We start from the raw sequence: 18,308 nt of genomic DNA, 5'->3' as shown, positions 1-18,308 counted from the left end.
ACATGTGTGTGCATGTGTTTCGTGGCGATCGTAGCTGGTCGTTAAAAAAGACAATGAAGCATCATCGAAACCGTCTCAGCCGAAATTGGAGACATCTTTTTAGACTTGGAAAGAGGTCACAAATTATTTTAATATTTTTAAAGAGGTAGAATTTGGGATGAGGAGAAAAAGATCCTCACACTGAGTGAAAACCCAGGATCAAATTTAAGATGTTCCCGTATGAGCTCTCACTTCATAGGAGCCGTAACTAATAATTATTGTGGTGGTTTTACTATTTGGGGATGATTTTATGCTACTGTAAAATAAAACTGCCAATTTAAAGTGAAATACTTGTTCTTATGAGTTATGGCTGCGATAATAATGAAGAGTTCACAAGGAGTTCACATTTCCTTATTTCCTGAGATGGATCGGCAATATCCCATCGCGGATACTTCTTTCATTCTCGCATTCAGCTGGGTTCATAAGTTTAAAAGAAGGTCCTCAAGCTAGGATAACTGGTCATCGAACACCACAGTCTAAAATTCACAAATTTTTTGTGAATTCTGGAAAGGGATTCTTGGATTAGTAAAGTATAAACAAAGTAGAAGCTAGAAGTAGGTTAGAACTGGAAGTAACCAGTTGAATTTCGCCATTATTGTTAATCAATGGAGCTTGATTACCTCCGCTCTGAAACCGTTTAGAGAGTAGGACAACATACGGAGCTGCAACATGTTCTTCTTCTTCTCTAACTTTGGACTGCGGCTGTGACCTTGTTGGTCTATCCTCTAAATTAGTAAGATATGATGGTGATGATTGCAATGTGATTAAATAAACTAAAATGTGATTTATTTATTTTTGTATGAACTGTAATCCACAGAAAAAGTGTTAAACATCATGATTGGTGAGGGATATTGACGGGAATGGGGATTTGATCCGATGACAGTTTTCAAATCTGACACGAAAAATCCCGAAGTTCCATTCCGCACCGACTCACGAAAAGGCTGCTGATTACTTGCATAACTAGTAAAAAGACACACTATACACTGGCGGCGCTAAGTGTGGATTTCAGCAATGATGGATTAGACATAAGTAGCTGTAATTTTTTCAAGTTCTAAGATTTGAGGACCTTTGGCACCAGGGACTTGATGACCAACATGGTGCGTTACGCGCGAAACAGTCATCAGAGAACGTGTCGAATGGGCGCCTTTCCAACGGAGAATCGTGGCCTCAGGCATCACTCGTGCACATTTGCGGGGCAGACCGTCGCCTATCAATTACCATGATGATATGTAATTACATTGCATATCTTCCAGGCTCATCTGTTCTGTTGGGTTGCATACCTCTCAGGCTGGGTACGCGTAGTGGCCGCTTGGACACGAGCGACGTTGCCGCTATAGAAATAAGATTGTCGAAAGCTGTATCAAAATATAATATGCCCTATTCAGGGCAAAAAATTGCCGAATCATATGATGAAACTCCACACTCTCTGTTGGCACAAAAATGAATTTTACTCCTCGCAACTAATTCTCTAGAGCCCAATACAGATCTTCTCGGTCAAAATCTCAAAGACCGATTTTTCATCTTCATTTGACAAAAATTATCTTCCGGAAACTATTATCAAAAACTCAAGGACCTTCTTTCAATGAATGGTCTCATTTCTGTAGATGACACCATTTATTTTTTTAAATTTTTTCTTAACGATTCTCATGTTTTTCTCTATAAATTCACACACACAAAATTCACACACATTCAACACAAAATTTCTCCAAAAAGTTAATGTTTAGATTAAAATTGCCTGCTTGAGCCATTATTCACAACATGATTCAATCGAAAAGACGGTGATTACATAGACTAATTCACAGCAGGAAAGTTAGATATTACGATTAGGTTAATCGCAAGAGCTCTTAAAAAGCTACTTCAAGCAGGTTAAATTCTGCAATTAAATTACCGGCGTTTAAATTTACGCTCAAAAGAACGCTTAGCGGGAACCCAACAGATTAGAAGCAGTATATTGCATTTTTTAATTATAAAACCACATCATACAGATGACCCATACCCCACCCCACAGCGAGATCGAAACTTTTCCTGTAGACTCAAAAAAGACAGCAACATGATGGCAGGACATTTACAGGTTCTGATTAATAGAAACAGAAGATATTATAGTGAATTAATTTCATTCTAAATTATGCAGTTTATTGATCAGGGTTCATCGTTGCGATCAACATCCTACGCACGCTAGGTTTCTGATTTGCATAATCCCGCTAACGATTAAGTCATTTTTGCATTTCTTCATGGGCTCGTGCATCATCGACTGACTCAACGAAATGAATCGAGATATGCTTTGAGGGCGAAAGTTCCGAAACTCATAAGCCCTGGCTTCCGTGCTTTATAATATCTAGCATGGTTCATGATTATTCAAGCTTCCGCCTTTCTCGCGTTACGAATGTTAAAATTAATTGAGGCATTTTTCGGTAAAAGGGCGTATGAGACTTCCAATGCTGCTAATATTGTGCAACGTAATTCTCTGGTTATAAGTAACTTATCCGACCGTTCTGCTAGGAATTTTTCTCTGAATCTGCGCCGAGTTTTTCCTCGCCATTGTAAGGAAGTAAATCGACTGTGAATGAATTTCATCTGCCGCACACGCTAAAAAATCGCACAATCGCACCAGCATTGCAAGCCTCATACGCCCTTTTACCGAAAAAGTCTTCAAATGAATAATTTGACGTGCAAAAAGTCGAAAGTTCCCATGAACCATTCTAGATATTGCTGATAACGGAAATCGCGGCTCATGAGCTTTTGGACTCCCGCCGTTATGGCATGCTTTGGTTAAAATGCACCCACTTCTTTCACACTCTGAGATAAGCAAAATAATGCTCTTCTCAATTGGATTGCATTTTGCAATTGGGAACTGTAAATTTCTGACTCAACTATGGAGCAACGTATGTAGCATTAGTTTCCCTATACACATAAGTGTTTTGACGGATAAGCCAGGAATTGTAGTTCACAGTTGCAAAATATAGCCCAATTAGAGAGCGGTAAGTTTGTTCTTAGATAGGTCATTCGCGTTGGTCGTGAAATCATCTCCCGATGGTTGAATTCGATGGATTAACCAATAAAATCCGCAACTTCCTTGCAAAGAGGAGAAAGAGAAGAGGAGGACGAAAATGAAATAAAATAATTTTGACGGGTGTGAAGTAATGATACAAACGTAAGCATAACTATAGATATATTCACTGATAGAGCTTTTTTCCATTCCAGAAATAACTTCAAGTCGCGTAAGAAACAACAAGACCCCAGTACTCAATTTCTCTCCCAAGAAATTGAAGAAATTCCATGCAATCTTGCAACCCAGTTATTAAATGCGTCTAAAATGGTATTCGAAATTCTCGCGCTTCAAACGCATGATCAACTGAATAAACACATCTGGATCTTTGAGAGCAAAGAGCTTTCACAGGGAGCACACTATAAATTCCCTTCCAATTTTATTTTGGAATCCGAAGTCGCCAATAAACGTAAAAGGAAGCAATTTGTACTTATAGCGCTTTTCTAGTTTCAATCCGAGCAGAACGAATGACGAGTAAAATCTGTTCCGTTAGAGCCGAGTTCCTTTAGCAAAGAGTTAATTCTGATCTATAATATGTCTACTCCGCAAAAACAGTAGATTCTGCTAAGCACTTATACTATTCGGCTTTAATGGGGGCAAAATAGTCTCTTCAATGAAAAGCTTTCCGGATTTCACCTCGAGCTTTTAATCAGTGCAGTCGATCAGCAGGCTGATTATGGTAACTGTTAGACAATGCAATAGACAAAGAGGAAATGGAGCGCTGCTATTGGTGGAGGCGGCTGCTTGCAATGGACAGAGCAGGCTAGTAATGGACTAGCTAAGGGCAACCCACGAGAGACCCTGTAGCTAGTTGGCCCATCACTTTCTCCCTCAATATATAGACCCATTTCAACCAATAGGAATCGCTCACTTTCCATTTGGCTTTCTTCGTCTATACCTTTGACTATCAATTTCAATAATCAGTCCGCAGCTTTACCCATGTATTCCCATGATTCCCAACGCACAGTAAAGAGAGTCACAGGGATAAGTCAAGCATGATGTTAAAACTTTGAAAGCTAATATACCACAAATACGGAACGTAAAGGTTTAAAAGTACTTTGGTTTCTCTTAAAATTTCTTATACGAAACACTCATTAAAATTTACGATGTGACGAAAACTGCATGTCCTTCTCCTTCCGAAGCGAAGGCTAGCTCCAGGCTCCACACACTGAAAAAAAATTCTCGGCGTTTTTACCAAAGTCCGTTGGTACCTTTACCATCTCACTTTTTTTACCAATTATTGGTAGTCTTACCAAGACAGACTGGGAAGCTTACCTAAAAACCGGTATTTTTACTGTTTTTTGCAGGTAAGAATACCACTTTTATTGGTAATCAATTCCCGGTAACTTTGCCCTTTTTTTCTCGGTAATTCTACCACAGTCGATAAAAAATATTGGCGTTTTTACCAAGGTCCAGTAAAATTACCGAAAAAGTTCAATAATTTTACCGAGATTACTCGGTAAAATTACCAATTCCATAAATGGTAATTTTACCAAGAAAAAACTGGGATCGAATAGAACCCTGAATTCTTGGTAATTTTACCCTTTTCTGAGTAAATACACCGAGATTTTTTTTTCCACGCAGGCTCCACAGTGCGATTTACGGTCAAAAACATGATATCAGCCCGATAATGACACCACGCAATGCAGATAGCCTAGCGACCAGGATCTGCGTGTTTTTCCAGGTAAGATGCCGAGTTAACTTGGCCGGTAATTAATAGTACCGAATGCAATTTACATACAGTGATTGGATAGTATTCGTTGGGCGCTCCCGTTTGCGTTTGAAAAGGTGAGATCACTCGGAATGAGACGCGGGCTCCTGCGGGTCGATTGTTGATGAATCATTATCGAATAATCCTCATCCATTAATCCCTATCTTTGCGATGCTTTTTATCGATTATAGTCATTCGACATCGATTCAACAATCGAGCCGCTGGATGCGAAAGCGGAGCGGCCAGCGGGTGGTTCCCCTGAATCATACGCAAGGCTGCCACTATACGCGGCAAAAATAAAACGCTGCTTGGTCCTAATTTTGCAGGTACAATGGAGATGTTGCATGTGTGAGGGATTTGCGATTTGACCATTGATTGTTATGAAAAAGTTCTCGAGAAACACGATGGTGCCTCTGGTTTTCTCTGAAATCATCTCCCAAGCTCAAAAAAAAGCTCTCAAAGTGAGGCCAAAATGGAGGGGATATCCCGCCCTACCCTGAGAGTCCACCTCTACATCAAAACAAATTCTCCATACAAAGATAGGGAGCAAATACATTAGCAGGGTTGCTGTGTTTTCAGTTTTGGAGTCCTCAAATGAAGTGGCAGCTCTGTCAATGTATTTGCTCCCTATCTTTGCATGAAGAGTTTGTTTTTATGTAGAGGTGGACTCTCAGGGTAGGGTGGGATATCCCCTCCATTTTGGCCTCACTTTGAGAGCTTTTTTTGAGCTTGGGAGATAATTTCAGAAAAAACCATTAGCACCATCGTGTTTCTCGCTAACTTTTACAAAAGAATCAATGGTCAAATCGCAAATCCCTCACACATGCAACATCTCCATTTGACTAAATTTTGCAATTGAGAACTTCAATTTCTAGCCCATCCGTAGGAAAACTTCACATGTACAGGGAAACTCGTGGTACATACGTCGTTTTTAAACTGAGCCTGATATTGTAGTTCCAAATTCTAAAATGCAGACCAATTTATAATCCGTCTAGTCTATTGGATGAAACGGCCATTGCATATTGCAGCTGGACAGACCTCAACTAATGTTCTAGCTCGGTCATGAATCGTTGTGACTGACCGGTAGCGGAACTTAAGGCTAAAACCCAACGAATTGGGGTCCGGCCACGATCAATTAGAAATGGAAGATTTGAATACATTTTGCGATAAAAAAATAAAATTTTAAGCTCATTCTTACAACTATTGGGAAACTATCGAATCTACATTGGTTCTAGAATGAGCCAAAACTAGTTGTTCCTCATTGTAACATGTAGTCTACTTCACCCAATCCAATAATCAACCTAAATTTTTCGAAACTGGCACCTAAAATTTGAAAATTTGGGCGTTATTGCTCTTTATGGTACCACATCGGTATGTTTAGTTAACTGTGAGTATAAAAGGAAAAATCACTCTTAAATAAAAAAAAGAGAAGAGAGAGAGAGAGAGAGGAAAAAATACTTTATGAAGTTTTTAATAGAGTGGCCATAGTCGAAGAAAAAGTATTTCATAAAAGTAAATTTACGCAGTTCGGCAACACTGTCATGGTGGGGTGATTTATGCAGGTTAAAAGACGGTTATTCAGAAAAAAGCTCACAACAGCATGAGGCAGGACTAAGCCGCGGGTAAAGGCTGCAAATGCGTACACGCGCTGAAACGCTGTCAGATTTTGGTGAATAACTCGCCTAGTGCTATTGAATTTCATAGGAATTGGAATATAATACGATGTGGCAACCGAGCTTGAAAGGGATGCCAACAAATCGTGGTTTCGTGCTTTATAACCTCACCGAAAATTAATTAAGCAAAACTAAATGAGAGTAAAAGTGTAACGACAACATGCTAATATATTCAATTCCGAACCGTTGTGAGTTCCCTTATTCGTGTGCCAATTTAAAGGCTTGACTCGCTGTCTTGATCCTAAGGAGAAGTTAATGCATAAATGTTAACTTCCAAGGAAGCTGTTTTTTTTTCAAACGCAAGAGCTGAAATTGTTCATCCGTCGATGTGTAAGCGGACAGCGCGCCGCGGCGCGGCGTGCTGCCAGCTTGAAACGCGCACTTGTAGCCTACAAACCTAACTGGATACTTCACGCATTGCGCAATGCTTGAAGTATCCCCTTAGGTTTGTAGGCGTCAGTACGCGTTTTGAGCTGGCAGCACGCCGCGCCGCAGCGTGCCATAAACTTCTCCACAATTTATTAGGCCGGGGTGTTAAAATGTAGGCAATTTGACATCAAAGTCGAAATTAGCGACTCAAAAAACAACTGTTACGAAACTTTCGTGATCTTTAAGTTATTATCCGACTTATTTCTTCCTATTCTTGAGTTTTGGACCAAAGTGCAGCGTTCCGTAGCATGGCGCTTGGATTTACCAAAGCAACAGAGCGTGGTTCGCCTTCAATTGGAACGGTTAGGCAACTATTTAGACGCGAAGGAGGTATTATAGCCTGCTCGATCTAAATGAAGGGGAATAACACATCACACCACAAAAGGCCATCAAGGCATAGGACGGTGTTTGCCTTCATTTTCACAAATAGGTAAAAACAAATCCTAAGCGACGAAATATGGTCGCACCCTGAGTGACTGGTTTTCCTTAGAGTTCTTGCAAGCACAGAAAAAGAGGCGAGAAACCGTCATTTCGGATTTTTTTTAAAATAAAAAATAATAACATATCTTTTTTCAATTTGAAGAAATTTTTTTGGCTTCAATTTTCTTCCTTACTTTAAAGCTCAAAGTCTCATGTTTACGGATTTTTTTTTCTTTTCAAAAAACCATTTTGATGATTTGGTTGGTTTTAGCGAAACCTTTTTACTCTTAAAACAAAGTAAGCTTGTTAGGTCGGGCCGGGAGCCCGTGTTTTTTAGGAGGTATTCCACCGTTTCAGAATCAACTTTTTTTTCGCGAGATTTTAGTTGCTGAATAGGGATTGCGAGCATTTATTAGACGAGATTCTTTAAATATTCAGGCCCCCTTTCCGGTAAATACAGCAGGCACGTTCATTTAATGTAAATCTGCCAAGACTCGCGGCAGAGACCGAGCTATGGTGGGTGTTCCCTTTAAGTTGCGCTTTGATGAACACCGTGGAGAATAAGCATATGATCAATCGTTGCAAATAACCTAGCACATTGCCTCGCGTTGGCTGGTGACATTTATTTTTCCACGAACGGCCTTGAGTTCATTTCGTACCGTGTGTTTTAATCAAAAGCCCACAATATTTCGAAAAGGAATCTTAGCGACGTAGAAACATCTGCAGTTATCATTATGCAGACATAAATGTGAGATTATCTTTGAATTAGATTAGAGGATGGAGATAAAAGGACTGGGGATGCAAGGACTTCTCCTTGCTTTTCATCTCCATCTTCTGATCTAATTCAAAGATAATCTCTTATAATCAGGAATAAGAGGAAGAGGAAGGAGGAAGAGGATGAAAAGAGAAAAGAGGAGGAGAGGAACAACTGAAAGAAAAAAAGGGAGAAGAAAACCTCAATGAAAATATAGCGTTGTATTCATTGTCATATTTCTTGATCGATAAATGATAAGAAGTTTGGAGAAAACATTTGGTTTGAGAAAGCACAAAGTTCACAAAGTCATTAATATCTGACGCGGGTAGTTATTCTTGTGAAGAGAAAATCAAAGTTGAAAGCTCAAAATTATGGGTGACATGCAAGGTGAAAAACATCCAGAGCCCAGTTTGCATTCATGTCGACCAGAACACTGTCAACCGAGTTATAAAAGCTACAATTGTGTCTGAGGAGTATTTAAAAAAAAAAGTGAGCTAAGAGTTGCCCGTGTGATTGCCGAGTGTGAACTTTCCACTTAAAAACTCCAAGTATCTTTTTTTTTTAAGAAAGAGTTATACAAGTTGAAATGCAGAAAAGATTTAAAAAATAGACCGCATTACGAGCTGAATATGGTTGGCGTTTCTGGTTGTGTTGTAAAGACCATAACTTAAAGTTAGAGAGAATGAGGGATTCAAAAACCATCAGATTACGCGTAGCATCATACCCATGAACATTGTTCGAAACTCACAGGCGCCAACGCGCCAAATCCGCCTAAAAAATTAAGGCTCTGCGCCAACTGGCCCCTAAAAATTGCCCCCTAAAAATCTGAATTTTCATATTAGGCGCGATTATTCGAAATTTTCAGCACCACAAGTGAAAGCTATTTCTATTCTTCACAATTTCATTGTTTGTGCTTTAGTCTTTCCCAAGTTACAGTTATTTACTAGTTCTGTTACGAAAACATCTTGTGTGTAACTTTTCACTAAATGCGACGTAATATATACGCAAAAAGTCAATTTGGCGCCTAAAAATTAGGCTTGATGCGCCACATGACTCCTAAAACTCAAAGGTGAGTTTCGAACGCCCTTCGCAATTTCATGACGTTACGATGTATAAATGGGTGAATCCATCATATTACCGCTTCAGTGTCGAATGTCCTGGTTTTAAAAACGTGAGCATGTCCTAATGGAGCTTTGTGACTAAAATAATCAGGCGAGAATTCGCTTAATGATCACAGTCAGGACACCAGCAAAAAATAAAGTTCTTAAGTGCTCGTAACTTGCCACACGAGCCGCGTTTGATAACGAGAAGCACCTTCGAACAGCCATGAATTTAAGGCTGCATTCGGTCACAGATCATTTTTTTGTTCAGTGTTACACTGCCAGCCCTAAAAATAACAGACACATCAATGCGCGAACTATCCAGGCAATCAGCTCCCCGCAGCGCGCCGCGACTCATGAGTGACTCAAGACACGGTGCGAAGGTGTTGCCGCACCAATTAAAATTTTCGAATGTGCGGGTGCAATTTCCTACAATGAATGAGTCGCACCGGTCCAGAATCGTGTTTTGATGCTTGATTCTTGTGCATTAGATTCTTGAGATTCGCCTTCAATTTTGCCGTTTAGGCGACTAACAGACCGGAGAGCACGAACAGTTGCTCACTCAAAAAACAAACATTCATCTTACTCTGTACGTTTTGATTGAACATGATTTTTGGTTGACGAAAGGCACTTGGACTTCCTTCATCTCCTTGATGTTAACATGCTAGAATTTGTGAATCATAACAATTTCCGTACTAAAATGTGGAGTTACTCAGATAATTTGTCTGGGCTCAGCTCCGAAAATTGTGAAGTATCGGGGGGTATCTGTTTCTAACGAATGATCCACCCATCAAATTGAAATTTTCCAAGGCTTTTGGGAAAAACAAGATTTTTTTGAAAATTGGTCGGTTGCGCTGGTCACAGAATTGTGTTCTGATGCTCGATTCTTGCGCATTAGCTAAAAACAATAAGATCTGTCTAAACAGCAACTTTCTACGTTCAATATTACGAGCTATATCGCGCTTTGAGAAATTCGGTTTATGACTTCATCCGCTTCAGAAGTGACACCCTTGGTTTCTTCCACCTTGCTTCCATAAGATCTGTCTAAACAGCAACTTTCTACGTTCAATATTACGAGCTATAATCGCGCTTTGAAAAATTCGGTTTATGATTTCATCCACTTCAGAAGTACCACCCTTGGTTTCTTCCACCTTGCTTTCAACCGAGTTTCACATCGAGTAACCAGTGCAAATGTGTATTTCCCTGCCTGATGAAAGCAAGGTAGAGGAAACCAAGGGTGTCACTACCGCGGTGGATGACGTCATAAACCGAAGTTTTCAAAGCGCGATATCTCGCTTAGTGCCGAACGTAGGGAGTTCACTATTGTACACTGAAAACAAAACTCCGGCCGCGGAAGCCGTGCTTACGGGCTGTATAAATAAATCGTCAGCGTTCCAGACTCAGGAGACCGAAAGTTCCAGGTGTAGCACCCGGAACGGCTACGGTTCCAGCACCCGGCAACTTCCGGCCTCTGAGTCCGGAACGGACGGCACGTCTATGTAGCCCATAACTTATTTTTCAGTGTATGCTCTAAAAAAACTGATGGTATGCGCTGTGCAAAGGCGTGGCGTGCTTTGCGATGTATCGATTGACGCGCTACTCAAACCTATGAAAAAAGATCGATTATCAGGGTGTTCCCAGCGAACACCTTAGTAATCGATTGTTTACCATAGCTTCAAATGGCGAAATAACGATATTCGATCATTCACGCCACGCCACTGGCGCTGTGGATAAAAACTTAAAATTGACGGCACGTGCTCTTGGTATTACGCCCGATGAGGCAGCCCTGTTTCGGGCCGGAGCCGGCGCCGGGACAGAAAGGGGCGCGGAGTCGGAGACGCGAGTGTGGGTGCAATTTAGCAGCGCTTGACTAATGAGTGACGAGCGGCCATAAACAATATTTGCACTCTATGATCTCACTCCGCCTCGCGGGACCCCGAGCCGGCTTCACCATGACGTCACGGTCGGCACCGTGACCGGACTCGGCTTTTTCGCGTGGACGTGGAGGTGGACCTGGACGACTTAGCCAGGGATAAAAATTAATAATAGTTGCGCACCGACGCTTTTAATGTCTTCATTTCCAGGCTTGGACTCCGGAGCGCACCCAGGCTCGGGTAATGATAGCGAGTCGGCTGCGAATCGAACCAGGAACGTCCCGAGGGTGGGTAATTATTGTCAGCCACGTAAACAACCCCCATGCATGAAGGAAGGAGGAGGAAGAAGAAGAGGAAGAAGAAGAGGTGGAAGAAGAAAAGGAAGAAGAAGAGGAAGACTAAGAATAAGAGGAAGAAGAGGAAGAATAGGAGGAAGAAGAGGAAGAAGAAGAGGAAGAGGAAGAGAGGAAGAAGAAGAGGAAGAAGAAGAGGAAGAGGAAGAAGAAGAGGAAGAAGAAGAGGAAGAAGAGGAAGAGGAAGAAGAAGAGGAAGAAGAAGAGGAAGAAGAGGAAGAAGAGAAGAAGAGGAAGAAGAGGAGAAGAAAAGAACAAGAGGAAGGAGAAGATGGAGAAGAGGAAAAGGAAGAAGACTTTTTTGAGAGAAGAAGACAAGGAAGAAGAAGAGTAAGAAGAAGAAAAGAAGAAAAGAAAAGAAAATAGAAGAGGGAGGAAAAGAAACGAAGGAAAAACAAGAGGGATAATAAGCAGAGGAATCGCTGAGGAATCGAATAGATAAAAGAAATGCGAGAAAGCGCACTGAGCAAAATTAGCATTTATGGTCTATCTCTCCGGATTTGCACCAAATCTTAGGAGTGGCTGATAGAGGATCACTCAAAGGACACAGAAAATTCCCCGGAAATTTTCGATTTTTCATGAATTTCTCTTACTTCAAGCCACTCTGTTGAAAATTAGTATGCGACAAAAATGTTTAGCGGCTCGAAAGTTGTCTACAGAGACAACATATAGAGATCTCGCAATTCTGCCTTTCTCTATAGTATAAAAGTCACTTTCGGAAGCCAACGCTTGGATTCGCCGAATGGTGGAACTTGAATTCGACCAATGACCAAAGTCAAGTAACTGTATACAGGAGAGTGTTGCCATCTCTGCGTCGCTCTCTGATTGGTTCATCAGTTTTGGGCTATCATGGAGCTCCAAAGTTGGCCCAATGTAAACAAACCCGATCCAGAGGAACACGTAGTATCGGCTGAGAAATGAATGATAATCACACTCACAGCTTAATTTTCGGCAAAAATATTCATCGAAGTTAGATCCGAATTCAATTCACAAGTTGGATGTAAAAGATTTCTATCGCACCCAAAATCGCGTTTAGAACTTTGTAGAACCTTTTCACCATCTTGTTTGTTTCCACTGGGCCAAATTAGGAGTGGAGGGGCTGGGGTTTGTTTACATTGGGCCAACTTTGGGCTCCATGACAGCCGACCAATCAGAGAGCGGCACACTTTCTCTGTGGTAAAAGGATTGAGTTGGCAATAGGTACTCTCCCGTACACAGGTACTCTAGACCAAAGAGTCCCAGCCTAATTTGCGAAAACTCGCCTGGCAAAGACACCACTCAGATGCATGCTTATCAAGTTGCTCATCGACCATCATAAGGCGAAAAGTAGCGTTGACCTCCGAACTTGAAATTACACCCGATTACATTTCTTAGATTGCCAATGCGGGCTGTCTAAAATATTTATAATGTACCTGGTTGTCTAGCAATGCTTCGATTCGCCTTGGCGATTTGATGCAATACGCGAACAAATCGCGCGAGAGTCCGAGCTAATCGGTAACAATGACGATATTTAAGCCGATCCCATGACACGCCTACTCGATCGAGCTCTCCGGCAGTAACTTGCTCGCTCATTCATGAATCATGATTCCTGCCCAAGAGCCCATGCCTCATTAACTGGCGCCAATGACTACCGATGATAAAAAATCGCGCGGACTCGGGGTTACGCCGAGCTCGCCAAAGGGCCAGTTGAGCATGACGTAACGCACTTACGGTGGGAGGGGGTATGGTCTCCTCGGCGGAGTATCCCGATTGCAGCGTTCTCGAGGGGGAAGGGGGGTGGAAAATCGCCAATTCATACTTGCACGGGTCCTGACACTGGAAAAAAAAAAAAACACATTGGATCTGGAGTCCAGACTCTTGAAAACATTGAAAAGAAAAAGGACTCTTGATTCAATCAGAATCTAGCTTAAATCAAGAACCAAGCCTCTTAATTTAAGCGGATTTCGTTTTGATTCAAGCAAAAAACCGATTGAATTAAGAGTATTTTTTCTTATCAATGTTTTCAAGAGTCTGGACTCTAGATCCAATGTGTGTTTTTTTTTTTTTTTTTTTTTTTTTTTTTTTTTTTTTTTTTTTTTCAGTGGATAAGCGCGATGCTGAGCTGAGCAAATGCTTACGCCTTGTCTCCACGGGACGTTTTACGGGATTTTTCCCAAGTTCGAATCGCAGGAATGAAACTTCTAGGCTTTTTCCCCGTTAAACAACACAACAAAATTCTTCTTCTTCTTCTTCTTGAGTCGTTCTCAGGACTCCAAAGATGACTCTTAGTTGGCTCGGTGATTAGTATTGACTGACTCAATATTTTTTCCAACTTCGCAAGTGAGATTTTTCCCTGGGACAAATCCCATAAGACGTTCCGTGGAGAAAAGGCCTTACGGATCATTTTCAGCTAGAGGGGCAAAGCCACTTTTAATTTTTTAACATACGTTTTTATTCTACTCTTCCGAGGGTCCGCTAACAAGATTGGCCAAAACATTTTCCGAGCTGAAAAATCTCATATAGTTCAATGCTGATACGTGCAGCGAGCTGCATCAAAATTTACATTGGTTTTGGAAGGATTTTGGTTCGAAAATGTGGTCTTTTGGTCACTTCGACGACCAACTTCACTTATTATTTGATTTCATGCATTCAAATTATTGTTTCCTCAAAGGCACTGCTCAGACATTAAGTATGATAATTTCAGAAGGAACCATCAGACACTTGGCATCAGAGGGCGAACAGAGGGGTGCAATGGTGCATCGCCGAAATGATGGACACATTTTTGGCCGTCATATCGGCGACGCACTTTCTGTCTCCGATCCCAAATGTCTGCACTGAAAAAAAAACTCCGGCCGCGGAAGCCGTACTTACGGGCTATATGGACATACTGTCCGCGGGCCGGAGTCAGAGGCCGGAGGTTACGGGCGAAGCACCCGGAGCAACCAAAGCTGCGGCTCCAGCACCCGGAACTTTCGGCCTATGAGCTCGGATTGGACGGCTTGTCTATACAGCCCGTAACTTTTTTTTCAGTGCTTGATGGTTTCTGAAATGATCATAATTCACAACTGACCAGTGCCTTTTTCCTAGTAAGATCCAGTTGTTTCCAGGGTGATTTCCCCAGCTGCAAAAGCCAAAGGCGATCCGAGGGGCCTCTTCGGGAAAATTTTGAAAACTTGAGACGTCTCAGCAGCAATTATGAGCTAGTCTCTGTTTTGAAGCTTCGAAAAATTGATCGAATTAAGATTCCAAAGATGAAAGGCACGTAACGATTTATTCGGCAAAACCCCTCACGTTCCTTAGGGGGCCAATTGAATTTCTGGAGAGGAGGCCTCCCAACCCCCCTGGTTCCACCCATTTCGTCACCTTCCGGCCAAAGTATCACAAGCGTCTTGCGACGTTTAAAAATTTCCGCTGCCATTTTATTTTTTTACAGAGATACTATTGGTTGAATCTGTTTGAAAATTTCACTGAATTTTATAGGGAGCACAAAAAAAACTCGATGAAATTTTCGGACAGCTTCGTTGACCACTTTCTCTGTAAAAAAATAAAATGGCGGCGAAAATTTTTCAACATCGCATGGCGTTTGTGATACTTTGACCAGAAGGTGACGAATTGAGCATCGGATGCTTTTGCCTCACTCATCGGGACTTTTCCGAAGCCGGGTGCTCTTGCCGTCAAGACGTGACACAATCGTGAACTTGCGCAAGGTTCTCGGAAGAGAGACACGAGACAAGAAGAGAAAAACAAAAGGAAGCAACGGGATGAGACCCCAGGACCCGCGACTTGGGCCCCTGTTCAAGGCCGCCCCACGGCTACAATGTTTCACATCTCGGTATCGGCCCGCGAAGCTAATTAACACACAATGCCGAGATGAGGTACTCCACGCTACCGGGCTTCCGAGAGCAGGGAACGGTAGCTCCATGGCCCACGTCCATCGCCAGTTTTGATCATCTCGAGTTTTGCTAATTACGTCATTATTTCCATCGCAGCGGACCGATTATTGGAATTGAAATCAGCGAACATTGTAATGCAATGTCTGAAGGTAGTAGCACTAAATATATTGGAGTTTGGATTGTAGCCGAGTTCTAGAAAAAATGCAAAAATGTTTTTAAAAAACACTTACATTTTAGTAACAATTTTATACCGAAGCTTTTCGAAGCGAACGCTATAAATATTGGAAATTCTGCATTTAATGATTCACACGAAATTGCGAAAAAACTACAATCGTGTGCGACACTTTGGTATGAGTTTAACGCACCGCAATTTTTTTCGCAATTTCGTGTGAATCATTAAATGCATCATTTCCAATATTTATAGCGTTCGCTTCGAAAAGCTTCGGTATAAAATTGTTAATAAAATGTGTTTTTTTAAAACATTTTTGCATTATTTCTAGCACTCGGCTACAATCCAAACTCCAATATTGGAATTGATAGACAAACCAATGGACAAAGAGGACAAAAGGTATATGGAGGGATCCTATTGGGGGAAGCGGAAGACTAACTAACGGCAACCCACGAGAGATCCTTCAGCAAGTCCATCATTTTCCCCTTTAGTCTATGGGAACCACCTACTTCAACCAATAGGATCGTTCCATACTCCATAGATCTTCTTTGTCTATCGTTTTGTCTATCAATTTCAAGAATCAGCCCGTTGGGCGGCAGGAACACAAAATCTGATGAGAACGAGACGTAGGAGGGTAAAGTATCGACAAAAGAAACGGCAAAACCGCGTATCTCGTCTCCATTGCGGTGCTTCAAAATCTCTGATACTTTTTTATTTCTTAAAAGAAGATCAAACCAACTTTACGGCTTGAAATTTTCACGGAACATTCTTCACACGGCGAAGAAAAATCACGGATGTTTTCGAGAAATGATACTTAGCGGTTGAACGTGTCCGAGAAATCATAAGTGTTGAAGAGACAATTTTGCACGATATCATGACCAAGTTGTTGGTATAGTAGGGGCATGTACAGATAATGTCCGATACCAGATTGCCGACGACAAACGTTTTGGAGTGGGTTCCTCCAGGGAGGCGTCGAAGAGGGCGTCCAGTTGAGAGGTGGATAGAAGGCATCAAAAAGAGATGAAGAGATGCCAGACATGGAAGATGTATGTCTTGACAGATTCCAATGGCGGTTAGGCGTCGCAGAGCGCCCTAGTGCGCTGTAAAAGCGACTGATGCACATACACACACCGAGTGGTTTACCATTTAGAGAGATAAAAAGTTTAATAGGGAGACTGCGGCGTCGAAAATCAAGATTCTGGTTTCTGCAGTTTCACTGTCGATGAGCCTTATGTTGGGAAGAAGAAAAAAATGAAATACCTGAATGGACAGCGGTTAACAGAAAGGAAACAAACCACATCAGCTATTCCCAAATTTAATTGGGCAATTTAATCTTTTATATGAAAACAGTTGTGCAGATTTTCAGGCAAATTTCAATATCTCCATTATACAAAGCAAATTCCTTAAAATTTTCAAAGGAATCCGCACAAACGTTCTCTCATAAAAAAAATTAAATTTCCCAGTTTTAAGTGGCAATAGCTGATGTGGCTTGGTTTCTTTCTGTTCCCTTAGAAGAGTAAAGTTGACATCATTTGACGCGAAGCACAACCAAAAATTTAAAAAAAAAATAATTCTTTGGTAGAAATTCAAAGTTCAAGGACGAAAAACGGGGAATTCGAGGAAACTGTTATTGAAATTTTTTGGTGCTGCTCGTTTACCAAAAATAAAACGTCAAGCCTTCGAGAGGGAGCCTGCAGCTAGCATCGTGAATATTTAATATGAATTGAAAACATTAAGAGTGAGAAAACAGGAGAAAGAGACTTTTTCTGTACTCACCAACTGGTTCTGGAGGCAAACAATGCTCCGAATCTTCATCAGTTTCATCCGAACAATCATGCTGTCCATCACACACTTTTTGCTTTGGGATGCACCTGGTCAAATCACATAGGAACTCCTCAGCAGAGCAAGCTGAAAAAAATAATTAAGATATGAATACAAAAATCAAAAATTTCACTGAAGGATTTGATAATATTATGTGAAACTTGTTACAGAAGGGTAAGTGTGTAGTGTTTGGAAAATTGGCATTTCATATTTCATAGATTGTAAAAATACTCTTAATGTAGCGTTGACTTTTCACTCATTAAGAGCACTTAAATATACAATCTAAATCAGGACTTGAAGAAGTGTTGGTAATATGACATTCTTTCAAAATAAAACTCGTATCGATAAACATTTCAAAAACAATAGAAAAATGCGTGTGGATGTTTGTGTTTTTGTTTTTTTCTTCAGACAGATTTCCATGAAAGTATTCTTACTTTGATGATAAAAATTGTTTTTCGAAACATCAACCCGACAAGTTTATAGAATATCATATCAGCAACACAAGGCAAAAAGGTTCCCTACAGAACAATATGCTTTCTTAGCACTCACAGAATTCAGTGGAAGAGTCAATTTTTGTTTCACAGAATTGACTTATTTTAGGTATAATTGAATTTTCCAGCAAGACAAGGCAGTATATCTATGTACAGCATTACAGCCTATTTACAATAATTAAATTCAGATAGAGCACTTTATTCTTTGAAAAGAACAAGAATAAAATTATTGCTCATCGAAAGAAATGGACAGCAAAGAAAGAAAAATTATGGAAACTTTTCTAAGTTATCTACATTGAGTTGTTCATTAGAAACCTATCAATTTAAACTGTAGGGATGCGTATCTTGGTTTGCAACGTTGTAGACTTCCCAGTTTCCATCATACTTCATTTTTTAAGAGAAAAAATGCTCAATGTTATTTCTTAAAAACTTTCCTGGTTTTTCTTTTCTGTGTCAAGAAAAATCGATGAAATATCAAGCAATCATGTAGGAAATATAAGGAGAGCTAACTCTCCTTTAGTAAAACAAAATAGGAGCTAAGATTTCGAAACATCAC

At 40.8% G+C, this 18,308-nt stretch overlaps 1 protein-coding gene across 1 annotated transcript in view; it reads right to left on the bottom strand.

The window, feature by feature from the left end:
• Nucleotides 1-18,308, bottom strand: part of trol (terribly reduced optic lobes) — a 194,500-nt gene that overhangs the window by 167,177 nt on the left and 9,015 nt on the right. The window contains exons 6-7 of the mRNA XM_072296440.1: nt 17,217-17,348; nt 660-764 (exon numbers count right to left, since the gene is read on the bottom strand). Of these exons, the coding sequence (XP_072152541.1) occupies nt 660-764; nt 17,217-17,348 (237 nt within the window). The remainder of the gene's footprint in view (nt 1-659; nt 765-17,216; nt 17,349-18,308) is intronic.

The sequence above is a fragment of the Bemisia tabaci genome, chromosome 2, assembly GCF_918797505.1.
Source record: "Bemisia tabaci chromosome 2, PGI_BMITA_v3".
Taxonomy (NCBI): Eukaryota; Metazoa; Arthropoda; class Insecta; order Hemiptera; family Aleyrodidae; genus Bemisia; species Bemisia tabaci.
Note: the sequence above shows the minus strand (reverse complement) of the source record. Positions and strands in the feature narration are given on the sequence as shown.